The sequence below is a fragment of the Mauremys reevesii genome, linkage group 13 (assembly GCF_016161935.1).
Source record: "Mauremys reevesii isolate NIE-2019 linkage group 13, ASM1616193v1, whole genome shotgun sequence".
Classification (NCBI taxonomy): Eukaryota; Metazoa; Chordata; order Testudines; family Geoemydidae; genus Mauremys; species Mauremys reevesii.
The window spans coordinates 15,476,564-15,498,987 of NC_052635.1; the positions used below are offsets into that span (position 1 = coordinate 15,476,564).

At 44.6% G+C, this 22,424-nt stretch overlaps 2 protein-coding genes across 2 annotated transcripts; both read right to left on the reverse strand.

The window, feature by feature from the left end:
• Positions 1-786: 786 nt before the first annotated feature.
• LOC120380102 (olfactory receptor 10A2-like) lies at positions 787-3,430 on the reverse strand. The gene is made up of 3 exons (XM_039497598.1): positions 3,417-3,430; positions 2,429-2,540; positions 787-1,746 (listed from the first exon to the last, which is right to left on the reverse strand). Exons 1-3 carry the CDS (start codon positions 3,428-3,430, stop codon positions 787-789), a joined length of 1,086 nt encoding a protein of 361 aa, XP_039353532.1.
• Positions 3,431-7,234: 3,804 nt separating this feature from the next.
• LOC120380103 (olfactory receptor 1020-like) lies at positions 7,235-8,182 on the reverse strand. Its single transcript, XM_039497599.1, has one exon. It carries the CDS (start codon positions 8,180-8,182, stop codon positions 7,235-7,237), a length of 948 nt encoding a protein of 315 aa, XP_039353533.1.
• Positions 8,183-22,424: the final 14,242 nt, after the last annotated feature.

Genomic DNA, 22,424 nt, shown 5'->3' on the forward strand with positions numbered 1-22,424 from the left:
CCGGTCCCTGGGTGAATGGGGATCAAGCTGGGTGCCAGAGTGTGCAGAGCCTCCATCTCCATCAGGCTGGGCGCTCCACTCACTGTGGGCTGGAGAACTGGGCTCTGCAAGTCCAGCAGCCCCTAATGGAGCCCCATTTCTGTGGGGAAAACATGAAATTCTGCTCAGAACATTAATTCTGTGCAAATTTTGCATTGTGCAGCGGTGCAGACAGGGCCGGCTCCCGGCCCCAGCACGCCAAGCGCGTGCTTGGGGCAGCATGCCGCGAGGGGTGTTCCGCTGGTCAGCGGAAGGGCAGCAGGCGGCTCCAGTGGACCTTCCCCAGGCACGTCTGCAGGAGGTCCGCCAGAGCCGCGGGACCAGCGGACCCTCCGCAGGTACGTCTGCAGGAGGTCCACCAGAGCCGCGGGACCGGAGACCGCCAGAGCGCCCCCCCCACGCGGTGTGCCGCCGTGCTTGGGGCGGCGAAATTGCTAGAGCCGCCCCTGGGTGCAGAATTTCCCTAGGAGTTAAAGGCAAGAGATACTAGAAGTAATGGATAACATTCTTTCATCAAAATTGCTTTTAGTTTAAACTATTTTTATAGCCTTCCAATAACATGTGACTCTGCCTGAAATTTACAAAATAACCTAGGAGGGTGACAAACCATCAGCAATAAATGCAGAGAGCTCCTGTTTGCGCTCATGCCATGTACAGCCCAGCGTTTTTAACTTAGCGACTATCTACATTGACAGCAATGAATGGAAATACAATTCATGCCAAACATCCGATATCAGGGATAACCATTTAACTTCTGAAAGCGATTGCCTTCATTGCAATCCTTCTCAGGGCATCCTTGACCTCCTTGTTTCTCAGACTGTATATGAGGGGGTTGACTGTGGGAGTCAGGACAGTGTAGAGCACGGAGAAGACTTTGTTTAGACCAGGTGACTGATTTCCTATTGGAAAACCGTAGATAATAATGAGGGCCCCATAGAAAATGCTAACAATAAGGAGGTGTGAGGAGCAGGTGGAGAAGGCTTTTTTTTTTCCTGTGGTGGAAGGGATCCTAGAGATAGTCAATATGATCCTGTAGTAGGAAACCAGGGTTAGTAAACATGGAACCACAACCACACAGGCAGCAAAGGTAAAAGTTACAACCTCAATCTTATAAGCACCGGTGCACAACAGTTTTAGCAGAGGCATTAAATCGCAGAAGAAATGGTCTATCACATTGGAAATAAAGAAAGGCAACCTGAATACCATAACTATGCTTATCACAGGAACCATAAAGCCAGTTGCCCAAGAACCAGCTGCTAGCAGAAGGCAAGCCTTGAAGTTCATTATTGCTGAATAATTTAGCGGATGGCAGATGGCTAAATACCAGTCAAAGGACATGACTGATAAGAGCAAACACTCAGAAATACCCAGGGAACCAAACACATACAATTGTGTGATACAGCCCATGAGTGAAATCACTTCATGCTCTGTCAGGAAGGTTCTCAGCATCTTAGGGACAATGGTTGAGATGTAGCAGATCTCCAAGATGGATAAGTTGCCCAGGAAAAAGTACATGGGGGTGTGAAGGCTGCGATCAGCCAATACAATGATGAGAACAAGCATGTTCCCAGAGATAGCGATCATGTAGATAAATAAAACTGTCACAAAGGGTAGGAGCTGCAGTTCATGGAGGTTTCCAAACCCAAGCAGGATGAATTCTGTGGTGGCACTTCGATTTTCCTTTGCATTGTTGAAAATGGTATCCCACTAGGCATATATATTTGAAAAAAAAAATAACTCAATCATTGGTCAGCAAAGCTCAATTGGTATGAAAGCTCAACTCTCCTCATCTAAACTAGAGCTCTGATCATGCCTACACTTATATTTTTTGAGTATACATATGCACCTATTCCAGCTATGTACTATGCACCTTCCAACTTCTAGAGCAAATGACACAGGAATTCTACAACTACAGGCTGTTTCATTCCCACAGTATCGTCCATCCCATGCCTGGTAAACTAGCTCTAGAAATATAAATTCAGGAAAAAATATTCAGAATGGGAAAATATGTATTCACAAAAATGCCATTGTCTTTTAAAATATTAGATCAAGGGATGGGAATGTGATTAGCGAGACAGAATTTCTGAATTTTCCACTCATGTCAATGACCATGGCAACCACTTATCTTGGTGCTGAATTTGGACCCAGATCTCTACAAAGTGACTGAGATGGTTGGGTGAGCAAGAGGGTTATGAACATTCCAGGATTTAGCTAAAGGCAAATGCTAAAGGGATTTTGTGTTGAATGAAACACTGTATGATTCAGTCTTTTGCATAATAAACCATCTCAGCTATTCAGGGGTCAGACCTAACACTCCCATTTTGATAGCCCCCAAACCCAGTTGGTTTTTTTTTAAATAAATGATTTTAAATAAATAAAACAAACACACCTGGCTATCGACTTCATCCTTCTTCATAAATGAAGAATCCGTCAGCAGCAATGCTGATCTTCCCTGAGTCCTCTCATTCACACTATACCCTGCTTTTATTAATGTATTTGCTCTAGTTTATACACAGCAGGAATAATTACAGAGAATCGCTCTCTGTTAGGAGAAAACAGGGGCCATTAATTAAATTGGATTAGTGCCCCAATGGGAATATTTTGCTTATGTTGGGAGAACCCCTTTCTGTTGGATTACAGGCAATGTTTCATCAGACACTGACTTCATCATCTTTCCATCCATCCATCCATCCATCCATCCATTTATCTTGGTGCCTATCATGGTATCATCTGAGCACCTTCCAGGAAAACAGACTAGTATAACAAGCCCCCAGTGGTCTTCTCCAAGACTTCCACTCTTCCTCTCCCAGTGATTATCCTCAGATGGACTTTCCTGTGTAGCCTTCTAATCTATAAACCCGCAGGTACCAAAGGATTCCCTGAGGAACTGAAAGAGATCCTGTCTGACACAGAGAGGAATTTCAGGAGACTTCATTGTGTTAGGAGACATCAACACCATGCAAACTATCCCTCTAATAGAATAGCCCAGCATCTCCTGTTCAATTAGCCTTTGTCACTGATTTCAAGGGAAGAATGCAGGCCACAATTTTCAAAAGCATCTATTGATTTCAGGTGTCTTCATTTTAGCCTGTCCAATGTATTGCTCTGGGGTATAGGAACCCAGATGCCTATGTGTGACAGCAGTGTGCATACCCAGAGGCACAAAACTAGAGTTTTAAGAGCTTTTTTACTGCAAAACCTTGGATGCTAAACAAATTTAGGCACCTATAGCATTCAGTGGTAGCTGAGGGGGGCTTTGTGAATCCCAGCGGGGACTGATTCTGAGATTTAGGCACCTAAATCCCTTTGTGAATCAAGCCTAAAGACTCTTTTGAAAATAGGATGTATGCACTTTTATTTTTCCCTAGGTAACTTACCCAAAGCCACACATGGAGTCTGTATCAGAACCAAGAACTGATCATAGAATCATAGAATATCAGGGTTGGAGGAGACCTCAGGAGGTCATCTAGTCCAATCCCCTGTTCAATGCAGGACCAATTCCCAACTAAATCATCCCAGCCAGGGCTTTGTCAATGATCTCCCATTTCCTGAGTCCCTGGGCACTGCCTGTCCACTGGATAGATCGAGATACAAAAGGAGCACTTAAAGACAATAAAGTCATTGCAGAGAAACAAAATGAATTCTTTGTTTCAGTCGTCATGGCCGAGTCTGTTAGAGAGATTGCCAAACCTGATCCGTCCTTTGTAGGTTACAGATCTGAGGAATTGTCACAGATTGAAATGTCATTAGAGGAGGTTTGGGAATTAATTGATAAACTAAACAGTAACAAGTCACCGGGACTAGATGGCATTCACCCAAGAGTCCTGAAAGCACTCAAATGTGAAATTGCGGAACTATTAACTAAGGTTTGTAACCTGTCCTTTAAATCAGCTTCTGTACCCAGTGACTGGAAGTTAGCTAATGTAACGCCAATATTTAAAAAGGGCTCTAGAGGTGATCCCGGCAATTACAGACCTACAGTCTAACATCAGTACCGGACAAATTAGTTGAAACAATAGTAAAGAATAAAATTGTCAGACACATAGAAAAACATAAATTGTTGAGCAATAGTCAACATGGTTTCTGTAAATGGAAATCATGTCTTGCTAATCTATTAGAGTTCTCTGAAGTGGTCGATAAACATGTGGACAAGGGGGATCCGGTGGACATAGTGTACTTAGATTTCCAGAAAGCCTTTGACAAGGTCCCTCACCAAAGGCTCTTACGTAAATTAAGCTGTCATGGGTTAAAAGGGAAGGTCTTTTCATGGATTGAGAACCGGTTAAAAGACAGGGAAGAAAGGATAGGAATAAATGGTAAATTCTCAGACTGGAGAGGGGTAACTAGTGATGTTCCCCAAGGGTCAGTCCTAGGACCAATCCTATTCAACTGATTCATAAATGATCTGGAGAAAGGGGTAAACAGTGAGGTGGTAAAGTTTGCAGGTGATACTAAACTGCTCAAGATAGTTAAGACCAAAGCAGACTGTGAAGAACTTGAAAAAGATCTCACAAAACTAAGTGATTGGGCAACAAAATGGAAAGTGAAATTTAATGTGGATAAATGTAAAGTAATGCACATTGGAAAAAATAACCCCAACTATACATACAGTATGATAGGGGCTAATTTAGCTACAACTAATCAGAAAAGAGATCTTGAAGTCATTGTGGATAGTTCTTTGATGATGTCCACACAATGTGCAGCAGCAGTCAAAAAAGCAAACAGGATGTTAGGAATCATTAAAAAAGGGATAGAGAATAAGGCGAATAATATCTTATTGCCCTTATATAAATCTATGGTACACCCACATATTAAATGTGTTCTCATCTCAAAAAATATATATTGGCATTAGAAAAGGTTCAGAGAAGCGCAACTAAAATGATATGGGGTTTGGAATGGTTCCCATATGAGGAGAGATTAAAGAGGCTAGGACTTTTCTGCTTGGAAAAGAGGAGGCTAAGGGGGATATGATAGAGTTATATAAAATCATGAGTGGTGTGGAGAAAGTAAATAAGGAAAAGTTATTTAATTGTTTCCATAATATAAGAACTAGGGGCCACCAAATGAAATGAATGGGCAGCAGGTTTAAAACAAGTAAAAGGAAGTTCTTCTTCACACAGCACACAGTCAACCTGTGGAACTCCTTGCCTGAGGACATTGTGAAGGCTAGAACTATACCATGGTTTAAAAGAGAACTAGATAAATTCATGGAGGTTAAGTCCATTAATGGCCATTAGGCAGGATGGGTAAGGAATAATGTCCCTAGCCTCTGTTTGTCAGAGGGTGGAGATGGATGACAGGAGAGAGATGACTTTATCATTACCTGTTAGGTTCACTCCCTCTGAGGGCACCTGGCATTGGCCACTGTCAGTAGACAGGATGCTGGGCTGGATAGACCTTTGGTCTGACCGAGTATGGCCGTTCTTATGTTCTTATAGACCTCATTTCCTAATGACAGAGTCCTCTACCCTTGAGCCAAAGAACAACTTCAGTGCCAGTGAATATAAGGGGGATTCTTCACTGAGGCAGCTGAGAGACCCAGTGACATAGTCACTACTCCATCCTTTCTACCCATAAATATGAAAGACGTGGGCTGGGATATTCAAAGGATCCCAGGGGAGCTGGATGCCTTGCTCTGCTGACATCCAATGGGATTTGGGTTCTGGACTGCCTCTTGTTTGAAAACCCCTTCCATAATTATTTATTGCAGAGTAAAGCCAAAATTAACATAAGCCCATGGTTCCCAGTACAGGTGTTTCACCAGGAACTCTAGGCATACAAGCGAGCAGTGGCAGGACAAACAAAGCGGATGTGACACTATTTGGAGACTGAATCATGGAGCAGTAGAATGGTGAATGTGGCCAGAATGTTGTAGACAGTGTTAAATGTCATCATGAAGAGAAGTGCCAGAACCAACAGCTAGGTGTTAGGCCAGAAATGAGATGCAAACCCAAGAGAGGAGGAGATTGATAGCATGGATCCTTTCCACATGGAACCTGAAAACCCTCTCCAGCATGATAAGAAAAAAGAAAGAAAAGTAGAATAAATAACAATTGTATTGTCTCTCCTCTTCTGAGTGGTAGCAGAGATTGGGTCCTTACAGTTTAGTTGGAGGAAAAATAAGTAATGTGGAGTCTGGGTTTCTTCTCACTGTAATTTGTTTGTGTACATTATATGCACCAGTCATTGGACAGAAGTGGTCACAGACAGCATATAGGCAATCCTGTCTCAGAAATTTCTGCCCAGATTTCAGTGCTCATTTTCCAGAGAACAACAAATATAGGATTGAAAAACATTTTCTCCAGCGGTGTTTTTCGTACTTTTTACTTGACATTGCTTTTGTTGTTGTTATAAAGAGATGTTCTATCAAAACAAACAAACAAAATAATCACATCATTTATTTATTTATTTTGATAGCCATTAATCCATTTAGGAACTTTTACACTTTTTAATCATTGCAATAGAACATATATTTAGAAAGACCAGTACAATCTTCCCACATGTAAAATTATGCCGCATTTGGGAATCCAGGACACCAAGCAGAGACAAAATATGATAACAAACCACACCCAGCAATCCAAGACTTGTGCCATGTAAAACGTGGACACTTCCCAAATCAAACAGAGCAGAAAAGCTGATAAAACACATAACTAAAATCTCGAATTACCCTGTATGGAATGCAGTTATTGATAGCCATTGATGGACTTATTCTCCAGAAACCTATCTCATTCTATTTTTAACCTGCCCCAAACTGTACCTGGGTTTAAAAAAGAATGAGATAAATTCATTAGTCTCAGTGACCAGGAATGCAATTCCATGCTCTGGATATCCCTAAACTTCTGACTGACAGATTCTGGGACTGGACAAAAGGGATGGATCACTCAATAATTACCCTCCTCTGTTCATTCCCTTTAAAGCACCTGTCATTGGCCACTGTTGGAAGACAGGACACAGGGCTAGATGGACCATTGGTCTGACCCAGTATGGCCGTTCTTATGTTCAGAGCATATGAGAGTTATGATTCTGGTTAGGGCTGTAGCAAATATCAACTAGGAATGTCACCATCCCAAAATGTAGTGTCCTCACATTCCCCAAGGAAGCTCCCATTGGCATGAACTAAGGATAACCTAGATGCCAACTCCCTTGCTAGTTAAGCCATATTGAATCATTCCCATACCAGTCACTCCTTCTCATTTTATGGGAGCACCATATATTTACTGATGACTTTTCTCAGTGCTTCCTTGATCTCTTTGTTCCTCAGGCTGTAGATGATGGGATTGGCCAGGGGAGTCAGGACTGTGTAGAAGACAGAGAAGACTTTGTTGAGATCTCTAAGTGTGTCAGTGTCTGGTAACATGTAGACAATGATTACAGTCCCATAGAAAATTGTCACCACCATGAGGTGAGAGGAACAGGTGGAAAAGGCCTTTTGCCTGCCAGTGGTGGAAGGGATTTTCAGGATAGTGGAGATGATGCAAACATAGGATGCCAAGGTTAATAGAAATGGGGGCAGGGTGTCTATGGAAGAGAATATCAGGGTCGCTAGTTTAATCAGGCTGGTGTCACTGCAGGAGAGTTTAATCACTGGGGTGAAATCACAAAGGAAATGGTTAATTTCATTGGGGCCACAGAAGTATAACTGTGACATTAAACACGTTATTATGGTCGTTGTCAGAAATCCATTCATCCATGATCCAGCTGCTAGCTGGAGGCAGAATCTGCCATTCATAAGGGCTGCATAGTGAAGTGGTTTACGTATTGCTAAATACCGATCATAAGACATCGCTGCCAGGAGACAACATTCTGTAGCTGCCAGGAAACCAAAGAAATAAAATTGCACAATACACCCACAGAATGAAATAGTCCTGTCCCCAGTCAAGAGACTGGCCAGCACCCTGGGCAGGATGGTGGAGGTGTAGCAGGTCTCCAAGCAGGACAAGTTTCCCAGGAAAAAGTACATGGGAGTGTGAAGATGCTGATCAGCCACAACTAGCGCAATAATGAGGATGTTCCCAACCACAGTCACAATGTAGACCACTAAAAACAGCAGGAAGAGGCAATATTGCAGTTCAAGTCGATCCCCAAATCCCAGGAGGATGAATTCAATTATGTATGTTTGATTTTTGCCTTCTTCTTTCTTCATGAGCTTTCTTCCTGCAGGATTCCCTTTTTCCTATTCTCTATGAGATTTACCTAGTGATAGTTAAAAAAGCAATGAGCATTGAAACAATTTACTGTACAGTTAAACTCATTAGATTTCCAGCTGTTTGATTCAAGGAAAGTTCAAAGTGAAAATGGAGAGTATGGTTATATGCTCTCATTAAGACAAGAAACTCCTTAAATCCCAGAATTTACATAAGATTTTCAAATAGAGATTCCCCACTCACCAGCCCCGAAGAGCAGCTAAGCTGTTAATTTCTCATTCTTCAGCCCTCCACTTTGTTCATTCATAGATATAAAAGCTAGAACGGACCTTTGGATTTGAAGGCAATCATGTCTGACCTCCTGTATTACGCAGAACTTCCCTGCATTAATTCTTGTTTATACTACAGTAGCTTTTTCAGAAAAATAGCTAGAAGGAGCCATTGTGATAATCTACCCTGGTCTCTTGTATATCACAATCCATATCACTTCCCCAGTTACTCTTGCACTAAGACCAGAAACTTTTGGTTGAGCAAAGCATAGGTGACAAACTGGGAAATGTCTGCATTATTTTGCCTGACTACTGTGCATCACTCTCTGTTAGTTTATGATGGCATGAGATCAAATAGGGTTGTTAGAGGAAACAGACATGAATGGAAAATCAACAACCTAGGTAAGAAGTATCCAAGCAAACAGTCACACCCAACAACCAGCAAAGTTACACAGTTGTTTCACCAAAGCTGAGAAGGGAGAGATCAAAAGATCTGGCCAGGTAACATAGAATCATAGAATCATAGAATTCAAGATCAGAAGGGACCATTATGATCATCTAGTCTGACCTCCTGCAAGATGCAGGCCACATAAGCCGATCCACCCACTTATTAAGCAAGCGACCCCTGCCCCATGCTTCGGAGGAAGGCGAAAAACCTCCAGGGCCACTGTCAATCTACCCTGGAGGAAAATTCCTTCCCGACCCCAAAAATGGCGGTCAGCTGAACCCCGAGCATGCGAGCAAGACTCTCCAGCCAGACCCTCTGGAAAAAGGCTAACAATATCCTATCATTGACCCATTGTACTAATTACCAGAGTGGCACTTTATTGACCTATTGACTAAGCCAGTTATCCTATCATACCATCCCCTCCATAAACTTATCTAGCTTAATCTTAAAGTCATGGAGGTCCTTCGCCCCCACTGTTTCCTTTGGTAGGCTGTTCCAGAATTGCACTCCTCTGATGGTTAGAAACCTTCGTCTAATTTCAAGCCTAAATTTCCTGACTGACAATTTATATCCGTTTGTTCTCGTGTCCACATTAGCACTGAGCTGAAATAATTCTTCTCCTTCCCTGGTATTTATCCCTCTGATATATTTAAAGAGTGCAATCATATCTCCTCTTATCCTTCTTTTGGTTAAAGAAAACAAACCGAGCTCCTCAAGTCTCCTTTCATACGACAGGCTTTCCATTCCTCGGATCATTCTAGTGGCCCTTCTTTGTACCCGTTCCAGTTTGAATTCATCCTTCTTAAACATGGGAGACCAAAACTGCACACAATACTCCAAATGAGGTCTTACCAACGCCTTATATAACGGGACTAGCACCTCCTTATCCCTACTAGAAATACCTCGCCTAATGCATCCCAAGACCGCATTAGCTTTTTTAACGGCCACATCACATTGCCTACTCATAGTCATCCTACGATCAACCAGGACTCCTAGGTCCTTCTCCTCCTCTGTTACTTCCAACTGGTGCATCCCCAGCTTATAACTAAAGTTCTTGTTAGTCATCCCTAAATGCATAACCTTACACTTCTCACTATTGAATTTCATCCTGTTACTAATACTCCAGTTTACAAGGTCATCCAAATCTCCCTGGAGGATATCCCGATCCTTTTCCGAATTTGCAATACCTCCCAACTTGGTGTCATCCGCAAACTTTATCAGCCCACTCCTACTCTTGGTTCCCAGGTCAGCGATAAATATATTGAATAAAATCGGACTCAAAACCGAACTTTGAGGAACTCCACTGGTAACCCCCCTCCAACCCGACAGTTCCCCCTTCAATACGACCCTCTGCAGTCTCCCCTTTAACCAGCTCCTTATCCACCTCTGGATTTTCATTTCGATCCCCATCTTTTCCAATTTAACCAGTAATTCCTCATGCGGTACCGTATCAAACGCCTTACTGAAATCAAGATATATTAGATCCACCGCATTTCCCTTGTCTAAAAAATCTGTTACTTTCTCAAAGAAGGAGATCAGGTTGGTTTGGCACGATCTACCTTTCGTAAATCCATGCTGTAATTTGTCCCAGTTGCCATCGGCCTCAAGGTCCGTAACCACTCTCTCCTTTAAAATTTTTTCCATGACTTTGCATACTACAGATGTTAAACTAACAGGCCTATAGTTACCCGGGTCACTTTTTTTCCCCTTCTTGAATATAGGAACTATATTAGCTAATCTCCAGTCAAACGGTACAACCCCCGAGTTTAGAGATTTATTAAAAATCATCGCTAACGGGCTTGCAATTTCACTCGCCAATTCCCTTAATATTCTAGGATGAAGATTGTCCGGGCCCCCCGATTTACTTCCGTTTAGCTGTTCAAGTTTGGCTTCTACCTCAGATACCGTAATGTCTACCCCCATATCTTCATTCCCATCAGTCCCTCTATCACTATTCCTTAGCCCTTCATTAGCCTCATTAAAGACCGAGGCAAAATATTCGTTCAGATATTGTGCCATTCCAAGATTATCCCTAATCTCCACTCCGTTTAAAGTTTTAAGCGGTCCCACTTCTTCCTTCTTGGTTTTCTTCCTATTTATATGGCTAAAAAACCTTTTGCTATTGGTTTTAATCCCCTTCGCTAGGTCCATTTCCACCCAGCTCTTTGCCTTTCTCACTGCTTCCCTACATCCTCTGACCTCAATAAGGTAGGTTTCTTTGCTGATCCCTCCCATTTTACACTCCTGGTACGCTTTCTGTTTTTTCTTAATCACCCCTCTAAGACGCTTGCTCATCCAACTCGGTCTAAAACTGCTACCTACGAGCCGTTTTCCCTTTCTCGGGATACATGCCTCTGACAACTCCTGCAACTTCAACCTGAAGTAACCCTAGGCATCATCTGCCTTTAGATCCCTAAATATGTTAGTCCAATCCACTTCCCTAACTAGTCGCCTTAATTTAGTAAAGTTAGCCCTTTTGAAATCGTAAACCTTAGTCTCAGATGCAATTTTGATTATCCTCCCATTTATTTTGAAACTAATTAGCTCATGATCACTCGAGCCAAGGTTGTCCCCTACAACTATTTCCTCAACAAAGTCCTCATTACTCACCAAAATCAGATCTAAAATGGCATCCCCCCTCGTCGGTTCAGCAACTACTTGATGAAGGAATTCATCAGCTATCACGTCTAGGAAAAGCTGAGCCCTATTATTATTATTAGCATTTGTTTCCCAATCTACATCCGGGAAGTTAAAATCCCCCATGATCAAACAGTTCCTATTAGTATTTACCTCCTTAAAAACATTAAAGAGCTCTCTATCCATATCCAGGCTAGATCCCGGCGGTCTATAGCACACCCCAATTACTATCCCAGGGGAGGCTCTAGTAGTTTTCTTCCCCAATGTGACCATTGCCCAAACAGACTCCGTATTATCCATTGCATTGCTAGTTATTTCGTTACATTTCACCTCATTATTGACATACAATGCTACTCCCCCACCTTTACCTTTGCATCGGTCTTTCCTAAACAGCACATACCCTTCCATACCTGTACTCCAGTCATGGCTACCGTTCCACCATGTTTCAGTTATTCCTACGATATCCGGTTTCAATTCCCGGACCAGGAGCTCCAGTTCCTCCATTTTGTTACCTAAGCTTCTCGCATTGGTGAACAAACATCCTAATTTTTGCTGTTTGGCTCCTCTCACCCTTTTCACCCAACTTGGTAGGGACACAGTACTACCAGTATGACCTGTTGATGTAGTATCCGTCCCCCCCATCTTCCTTACACCTAACCGTCCCCCTCTGGCTATATCTGTTGTTCTCCTGTTGTTCTCACTCCCAATGTATAAATTTGGCGTGGAGAGCACGTGGACCTCTCCCAACCGTCTCCCCACAGTGTCTAGTTTAAAGCTCTTTTAATCAGATGAGCCAGCCTTCCTCCTAGAAGTCTACTTCCTTCCCTACTTAGGTGGAGCCCATCCCGTGAGAACAGTTGTCTGTCCCCAAAAGCCTCCCAGTGCCCATACATCCCAAAGCCCTCCTTGTAACACCACTCCCTCAGCCAACTATTAATCGTCTCGATCCTGTCACCCCTTTGGCGCCCTTCCCTAGGGACAGGTAGGATCCCACTGAAGATCACCTGAGCCTCAATTTCCTTGAGCGTCTTGCCCAACCTGGCATAGTCTCCCTTGATCCTCTCTAGCGAGAATCTAGCCGTGTCATTCGTTCCTACATGAAGGATGATCAAAGGGTTCTTACCTGCTCCTCTTAGGATCCTTTTCAACCTCAAGTCCACATCCCTTATTTTAGCGCCTGGTAGACAGCACACCCTTCTGTTCTCTGGATCGGCCCTGGTCACAGGCCTGTCCAACCTTCTCAGTATGGAATCCCCAATCAATTAGACCTGCCTTTGCCTGGGGACAGTGCGGTCCTCTAACCTATCCTCCGTCCCCGCTGGTTGCAAGCTCCTTTCATTCCTATCATTCCTTGTGGTTCCCGTTAAGCCATCCTGTATCCTCCCTTGGCCCACACTTGGTGCTGCCTCCATGGACTCCTCCCCTCTTTCTATCGGACTAGCCGCTCTTCTCTTTTTCCTTGGCCTCCCACTGTCAGCTACCACCTGCTTTACCCCCTCCTCATTCTCCAGACCTTCGAACCTGTTCCTTAGCTCTATTTCTCCCTCACTGGCTCTCCTTTTTCTCGGCCTGCTTCTCACGATCACATGCTTCCACCGCCCATCTTCCTCATCCGGCGGTCCCCCCTCACTGGCCTTAGCCCCTGCTTCCCCCTGTACCCCTGGGCATTCCCCTTCAGTCACTGCTTGCCATTGCTCCATCAGCTGCTCGAACCCCCTTCTATGCTCTACCAGGGTTTCTACCTGCAGCTCTAGGCCTTGGATCTTTTCCTCCAGCAGCTCTATTAGGCGGCACTTCATGCATACATAGTACTGTTCTGGGTCCCCTGCTAGGACCATGTACATACCACAGCTGCTGCATGCTCTCATCCTCAGTGTATCCTCCACAGCTTGGCTCATGGCTGCTGCTGTCTCAGCGTTGCTCAGCGTTCTTACCTGGGGACCACGGAGGACACGGCGCCGCCCCCTTCCACCTCCCCCTGTAAACTCCCACTCAAACTCCCCTGTTAGCCGCCCTGTTGGCCGGCTCCTGGGCCGCTGCGATCAGCTGTGCCGCTGCCTGGCTGGGCGGCCGCTTTTATAGGCCCCCTCCTCCGCCTAGCTCCGCCCCCTAATCAGGGCTCAGCAGTCTGCCCCGACAGAGAGAGACACAAGCACCCCAAAGACAGACGCAAAACACAAAATACCTGGCTCCTCCAATGGGAACTCCCACTCAAACTCCCCTGTTAGCCGCCCTGTTGGCCGGCTCCTGGGCCGCTGCGATCACTCGGAGACACAGTGAGAAGGTCTGCAGAGAGGCAAACTATTCCTCAGACTCAGAAGTGGGATCAGGAAGAACCTGAGCTAGGAAGAGAGAAGTTAAGCTTAGGTAAGACAAGAGCTATTAGGACTCTTTGTTGTTTTAACCCATTTTCTTAAAGGCTGTGTAGATTTGGGCAAAGAAATCCCACATTGTTTTGAAGAAGCGGTTTCTGTGCCCTGCAAACTCACTCTGTCACAGGCTTCAGGAGGGAAATCTATAGAAGAACCAATTCCCACCTAGACCTGCTGGGGTAACACCGCCGTCACCAAGCGGGGGTAATGTGGTGACTTGGAAAGCAGTTGGATTGCAGGATCCCAGCCAAGAAAATGGGACGCATAAGCCAGTCACTTAGAAGAGGTGTGCTTGAGAGACAGGAGAAGGGTCCAAGAGGTGGCAGTCGCCTCAGGACCAATAGAGCAAATCTTCCAAGAAGGCAGCTGGCCATGATTTCAAAGACATCAAGAGATGGAGAGTCCACCATTTCCCTTGGCACTTGGTTCCAAAGTTTGATTTCCCTCACTCCTAAAAAATTGTGCCTTATTTCTAAAATTAATTTGTCTGACTTCAGCATCCAGCCATTGGTTCTTGTGACATAGTGCTAGATTAAAGCACCCATTAGTATCCAGGGTTTTCTGACCACAAAGGCACTTATCCACTGTAATCAAATCACTTCAGAATCTTCATTCTAAAAAGCGAAACAGGTTGAGCTTCTTAGCTCTCACTGCAAAGAATTTTCCCCAGCCCTCACATATTTTTGCGCCTCTTTTTTACACCTGCTTCAATCTTTCAATATCTTTTTTTTGTAAATGAAGACATCCATCAGGACTGGATGCAGTTTGGTGTCACCAATGCCCTGTAGAGAGGTGAAATCATCTCTGTGCACGTGCTCACCACTCCCCTGTTTTTATGTTAGAGGATTGCATGAGCTCCTTGTGGCACAGCATCACACCGGGAACTCAGGTGGAGTTGCTTGCCCACTGTGACCCCTAAACGTGCTGTGATGGTGGTGAGGGTCTCACACATCAGCTGCCCCAGAGAGGGACGGGATTGTGATGGGATCATGCTTGTGCCTGAGACTAGGCAGTGGCACTGACCAACAGCACAGATGGGAAGATGACTCTGCCCCATGCATAAAGGGAATGTCCTGAGCAGACTCCAGAGATGCTTTATCCCCTCAGTGAACCTCCAGCAAACCCTGGGACACATTCCACCCCCAGCTGCACACAGTAACCCAGCATATGTGTGTGATGTTGGCAAGGAACTTCAGGCCAGTTCTGTGTTACATTTCCCACAGCCACTCTCTGGAGGGTCCCAGTTCTGCAATATTCAGAGCAGTGATGAGACATATCAAGGGGAGAAAGAATGGGGAATGATACAGAACAGTAAATGCACAAACCAATTCTGTACCTGGGAGAGGGTTCAGGCTTCTTGGCTTCCTAATATAGCCATTTTCCCCCCAAAGATCCTCAGGATTTGACCCAGAAATGATCAGATTTACCTTTAATCCTCAGCATGAAGTGACGACCTCTCCATTGATGGTGACTAGGTGCGAAGATCAGAATCTGGATCCCACCATCACTCTGCTGTCCTTTGTGTCTTACACGGTCTCGTTCTCTCTGAAAAGACACCTACATTGTGCTACTGGGCTGGGCTTCCCTTTCTTTTCGGCTTGATACACACGCTTGTGTCTATAACACAGAACCCTAATGCCTCCTGCTCTGGACTCTTAAATGGTTTGAAAGGAAGAGACGCCTCATGCAGACTCATGCTGCTACTGTTATTTCACTTGTGGCTGCTGCTAATGGTCATTTTTAAATTGCCCTCCCAGGGAGTTAAATCCCAAGTTGCTTGTTAAACCGGTGCACACACCAAGGCCTTTGCAATGCTCATTTCAGCCTCCAGGGACACCTTCCTTTTTGCCATGCCCTGCATGTAATGTGTGTGTCAAGAGTCTATGGCCCAGATACACACAGGGACTTAGATGCCCAAACCCCCAGCTTGGCTGCCATCCAACCCTGTCGGTGCCCAAGCTCACTCTGCCCTTAATTTTCCACTCTAAATGTTCCCTGGACACCTACATGCCTGCCTCTGGGCACATGCACTGCTCCCTCTCTCCAGGCCTTTGGACACCACCAAAGTAATAGTCTCCTGCAGACAGAACTCTAGATACCCAGTACACTAATCATACTGTGTAGGACAGTGCTCCTACATCATGTCTACATTGAAATTAGACACCATGACTGGCCTATGCTAGCTGACTCGGGCTCCCAGGGCTAGGGCTGTGGGGCTGTTTTATTGTAGTGTAGACATGCCAGCCTGAGCTCTGGGACTCTTCCACCTCACTGGGTCCTAGAGCCCAGACTCCAGCCCGAGACTGGATATTTACATTGCAGTGAAACATTGTGGGGCTCAACCTGAGCCCTGGGAGCCAGAGTCAGCTGGCATGAGCCAGCCACAGATATCTAATTGCAGTGTACACATATCTTTAGAGATATCCCTTTGAAATCAATGGAAGCATGAGTGCAGTTAGGCATTACTCAACATTGGCTGAGATTTCCCTTCTGACCATTAAGTATTATGGTAGTGAGGGACAAGTAAGCAGATAGATAGATAGATAGATAGATAGATAGATAGATAGATAGATAGATAGATAGATAGATGGGGATAGTGTGATCCTAGACATCCCTGTATTCATACCCTACATACTACTGCAATTATTTTGGTATGTCTTGTAAAATATGTAGTCTTTTATTTTATTTAAAGTGAATTTAGTGATGTGTTGGGCTCCAGTTGCTACTGTTTCAAGCTCAACAGAGTGAAATTGCCTCTGGTCCTTGTCTCAAATCTGGAGGCTCTAGGAATACATGCAGCCCAATGATAATTACCACAGACACAATCACAAATACAAAGTCTTATCAGTACTAAAAATTTATTAAAGCAATGAGTAAAGTTACAATTACCCATGCATATAGAAATCCTATAAAAAAACTACACAGTAATTATAACTGTAATCATACATTCTCAATGATATCCCAGGGTCCAATGGACCTGTCAATAGACAATCATTGCTAGAGGGATGGTTCCTGATGGGGTTTCCTGTAGGGTCATCCCTTGGGTCTTCCCACTTTTACCCAAGCAGGGAACACTCATTTATATTGAAATTCTGACCACACGTAACACCTTATCCATAAGCATGCAGCTGTCAATCCTCTTTTCCTTACCAATACTTCCACACCCCATGAATATTGGGTTTTCCCATTTTTTTAGAGGTTGTTTGTAGTTCCTCTTATTCTCATTAGCCACTATGCACAACATGTACCCTGCGATCAAGACAGCCATTCAAAGATGTTACAATCACATGTTGTGTGCCCTCGGACAATACATTGCGGTCTATTGCAATCACCTATTGGCCCATCTTTACAGTAATCTTGTGACCTTTGGGGAACAGGGTAATTCCTATGTCACCCACTCATGTGAAGCATTCTTAAGCCTGTGGCTTTGTGATGGGTTGGAACACAGAAACCCCTTTGGGGCTGCCAATCCCAGAAAGTAGGATTGTAGTGGTTCCAAGTAGTAACAGACAGAAGAAAGTGAATTACCAAACAAAATAAAATAAAACACGCAAGTCTATGCCTAATCCAGTAAGAAAACTGATTACAAATAAAACCTCACCCTCAGAGGTGTTACAGTAAGCTTCCTTTTACAGACTAGTCTCCTTCTAGTCTGGTCCAGCAATCACTCACACCCCCTGTAGTTACTGTCCTTCGTTCCAGTTTCTTTTAGGTATCTTTTGGGGGTGAAAGGCTATTTCTTGAGCCAGATGGAGACAAAATGGAGGGGTCTCTTGAGGATTTAAACAGACTTTCTCTTGTGGGTGGACACCCCTCCCTCACCCTGTGTAGAATCCAGCTACAAAATGGAGTTTTGGAGTCACAGGGTCAAGTCACATGTCCATTCATGACTGAGTTTCTTACCAGCCAAGCCACATTCCTGGGAAAGCTCAGATGTGGATTGGCATCTTCAAGTTCATTGTTGGCTTAAGTGGTTCTTGACTGGGCACTTAATTTGCATATTCCTTTCTCAAGAAGCTGACCAAATGCTCTACTAGGCTACTTAAAATCAAGCAAGTACACAGCCAATATTCATAGCTTTGAATAAAAAAATGACACATGCATACAAATAGGATGAATATATTCAGAAGATCGTAACCTTTGTAGAGATATGTTACATGGCATATGTAGCATAAAACATATTCCAGTTATGTCATATATACATTCATAAGCATATTTCTATAAAGCCTTATGGGGTGCAACATCACAGAAGTAATATGGCTAAGCTAAATTCTTACAGGTTTCAGCCTGTAGGCCTTGAGTCTCAGCCCTGCTTTACTAAAACCTAAAACACTCATCACTCTGAAATATTTATCAATCCTGCACTTCCATAACACTAAAAATCTATTTAGCATACTTCATAACATCACATAATACACTGATAAATGGATGATAAAATGAATGGATTGGCTACAACTATATCTAAGAATACTGCATGTGAAATGATGGATACTCACTAATATTATGAATTAATATCTGTGACTAAAAGATGTTCAAACCAAGAATGTTAGGTGGAGTTGAAGGTTTTCTCCAGGCAATGGCAAGAGTCTCTGGCCTCTTGCTATGCAGAAGAACAGATTATATTTCACTTGTCCCTTGAGGTTTTAAAACTACTAAGAATCTCTGACTCTCAGTGAAATTGTGCTCAATAACTGTTTAAAACAATCATTTAGTGTTATTTCTCCTACTCCTCAATCTAAATTGCAACCCCCTCTTTTCCCAAATGAACAGATTTTGGAAGAGTTTAGTACAGGATAATTTATTGATAGGTTGATTGGTGGCCAAGATTTTCAAACTTGGGAGCCTAAAGCTAGTAATAATAATTGGGCTGGGATATTCAAAGGAGCCAATGGGAATTAGGTACTTAAATCCTATTCAATGGTATTTGGACACCTAGGTCCAGATTTTGTATGGTATTTAGGTGACACAAGAAGCAAGGAAGGGCCTAGTGGGATTTTCAGAAGCTCCAAGGCACCCAATTCCCATGGATTTCAATGAGAGTTAGGCCCCTCATATTTTTGAATATCTAACTGGGGCCAGATTTTTGATGGTATTTAGGCACCCAGTGGGGTTTTCTGAAGTCACCTAAATACCTTTAAAAATCTGACCCTAGGTGCCTTTCTAAGTTTTCAGACTCCTACACACCTTTAAACATCTGGCCCCAGGCTCATAATCTGTTTACACATTTTTTTGAATACCACTTTGTACCTAAATACCTTTGAAAATCTGATCATTAGACATGTTTGTAAATTTTGCCTTATTCATGTTCATACAAGAGGTCACTGGCAGAGCTTGGACTGGGAGCTTTTGGTACCCCAAACCCCTTTTTTTGGCCCACGATGCCTCCAATGATAGCACTAGGCTGCTGCTTTTTCAAGCCAACTGAAAGATTTGGATGTCCAATTCCCATTGAAATTAATAGAATCAGGGCATTCAAATCCCTTAGGCGGTTTGACAATCTGTTTAGTGTTGATCTCTTTAGGTTGCTGGGCAGCCCTGAATCCCAGTGGGGGTCCCTGGGAAAAGCAGCTGCCCAATACACTTGCAAATTAAGCCACTTTGAGTAATATGGATTTTTGCTGTCTGCCTTTAGGCACTTGCATTTGAAAATGTTTGCCTAAGTGATTTGCCTGAGGTCCTAACGGAAGTCCCTGGGGGGTGACATTTAAATGGTGTGAATGTGACGTCAGTCCAGTTACATCTAAGGGGTCACTTTAGATCAGCGGTTCTCAATGTGTGGCCCAAGGGCTGCATGCAGCCCAATTAGCTCCCAGCTGTGGCCCAGCTATGTGCTAAAGGCCACATGGCGGGGTCCGGATTCCTGGCTGCCGGCTGGCCCTGAGGATGTGGGATCCAGGGCTGCTGCCTGGCTTCCCTGCTGCCTGGTCCTGCACGGTGTGGTTCAGCAGGTCAGGGCTGCTGCCCAGCTCCCTCCCCAGTGCTCTGCTCCTGGACCCACTCTGGGGTCTCTGGGTGGGAGGCACTGGGAATAGTGGTCTGTGAATGGGGGCAAGTGGGGGGGGGGGTGCTGTGGTTCTCAACCTGCAGCCCAGGTAATACATTGTGGGCCGCATATGTAGCCCACAATGATAAATAGGTTGAGAACCACTGCTTTAGATTAACACTGTGAAGGCTCAGAACAGAAAGAGCAGGATATTAAGCAGTTTTGTGATATCTGTTGCTATGTGCATGTGTGTCTCTGTGCTGCCCCTCACTGGAGTAAATGAGCCCTGCTCAGTGTGAATGTGTATGTGGAGAGGCTGGAGGATGCCAGCTGCTTTGTGGTGCATTGAGACACGTTCAGCTCTGTCACAGGCCTGGCTCGGTGGGGGGTGCCACAGGTCAGAATGCAGCAGATATACCAGCGCCCTGAGGATGCTGGCCCCACCACGGGATCTGTTAGGCAGGCACTGCAGTGCACTGTCCAGACAATGGGACACTGCAGGTCACAACATCGGTACACTGATTGAGCTCGGTGGTGTGGTGAGCTCAAGGGGAATTGTCAGTGTTGTGTGTTTGGGAAAGGACAGCAATGTTAGGGGGGTTATCGTTCATTGCTGTGATGTATTGGCAGAGCTGGAGAGCAGAGTTAGATTCATAGACTCATAGACTTTAAGGTCAGAAGGGACCATTATGATCATCTAGTCTGACCTCCTGCACAACGCAGGCCACAGAATCTCACCCACCAACTCCTGTAACAAACCCCTAACCTATGTATGAGCTAATGAAGTCCTCAAATCATGGTTTAAAGACCTCAAGGTGCAGAGAATCCTCCAGCAAGTGACCCATGCCCCACACTGCAGAGGAAGGCAAAAAACCTCCAGGGTCTCTGCCAATCTACCCTGGAGGAAAATTCCTTCCCGACCCCAAATATGGCGATCAGTTAAACCCTGAGCATGTGGGCAAGACTCACCAGCCAGACATCCAGGAAAGAATTCTCTATAGTAACTCAGATCCCACCCCATCTAACATCCCATCACAGACCAATGGGCATATTTACCTGCTAATAATCAAAGATCAATTAATTGCCAAAATTAGGCTATCCCATCATACCATCCCCTCCATAAACTTATCAAGATTAGTCTTGAAGCCAGATATATCTTTTGCTCCCACTACTCCCCTTGGACGGCTGTTTCAGAACTTCACTCCTCTGATGATTAGGACAGGAACAGTGGGGTTATTGTAAATCAGAAGGACTCTAAGATGGGACTTGTATAGCAGGAGCTGGGAGTTAGGACTGAGGGGCACCAGCAGTGCTCTGTGTGTTGTGCGGGAGCCTGGGGCTGGGATTACAGGGAGCTGCAGATCAGGACTGAGGGGCAATGACAGAACTGTGCATGTGTGGGGAGAGTCCAGAGGGCTGCAGATCAGGATTGAAGCCCATCAGCAGAGTGCTGTGTTGTGGGGCAGCCCAGAGCAGGGATAGCAGGGGCTGCAGGTTGGGACTGAGGCACATCATCAGAGCTATGTGTGTGTGGATCTAGAGAAGGAACGGTAGAGGGGGCTGTGGGTTCAGACTGAGGGGCACTGGCAGAACTCAGGTTTGTGGGAAGGACAGCAAAGCCTGTCACAACCCAGGTACATTGGCTGAGCTCCATCCCTGGCCTAGCAACCTGTAATTGCCTCTGTCTCACCACATCTGGGCCATGCTTCCTTGGCTATCTGAGTGGGAATCCGAGGTGTGTTTACAGGTCAGTTTCCTTGCAACCATCCCTCCCGCTTGCATTCCCTCCCTCCCTGGGGTCTGATGGAATATATGAATGAAGGGGTCACCGTTCACACAGGCTGGGAATGACTGGCTTGACCCCTTTCACTTTAACCAGCAGGGGCTACTTGACACAGAAACAGACCTGTCCCTTCCTTTGTCTAACTTTAATCAGTGCCTCTGACTTTCTCTTCTAATCAGCCCCAAAGGGACTGTTTCTGGGACCTGCATTTCCCAACAGCGTTTCGTTTCTAATGGCCCTCGATGGGACCCATTAAAAGAAGAAGTAACTTTGTTTCTGCCACTGGCCTGTAACTCCTTGAGAGGTTTGTTAAATCTCCAGGCAGTGCCCAGCTCTGGGCTTAGCTGAACACTTCTTGGAGTGCTCATTAAGGCATGTGACGTTCTAATGACCTATGTGTCCTCCTGCAGACCTCTGTGGGATCACAAGTGCTAAATGGGTAATTGAAGAGATTTCTTTTTAGTAGGTGCTTTGCTAACGGGGATGGATTTAACGAGCACATAATGAAGAGGTTTTATTATAATTTTTTTTAATTATCTTATACAAGATTCAATTAAATTAATATGTTTCATGAAGGGTTTCTTCATGCTGGGGATCCGTCACAGCAAATCTGTGATGGAAACAGCCACATCCTCAAAATCAAACACGTTACACACCACAGACAAACCGTTCATTGCCACTTCTCTGAACAGCCACCAGGGAACAAGATAGCACTTGTTACAGTCTGTCCCCTCACTGCAGCTGTCCAG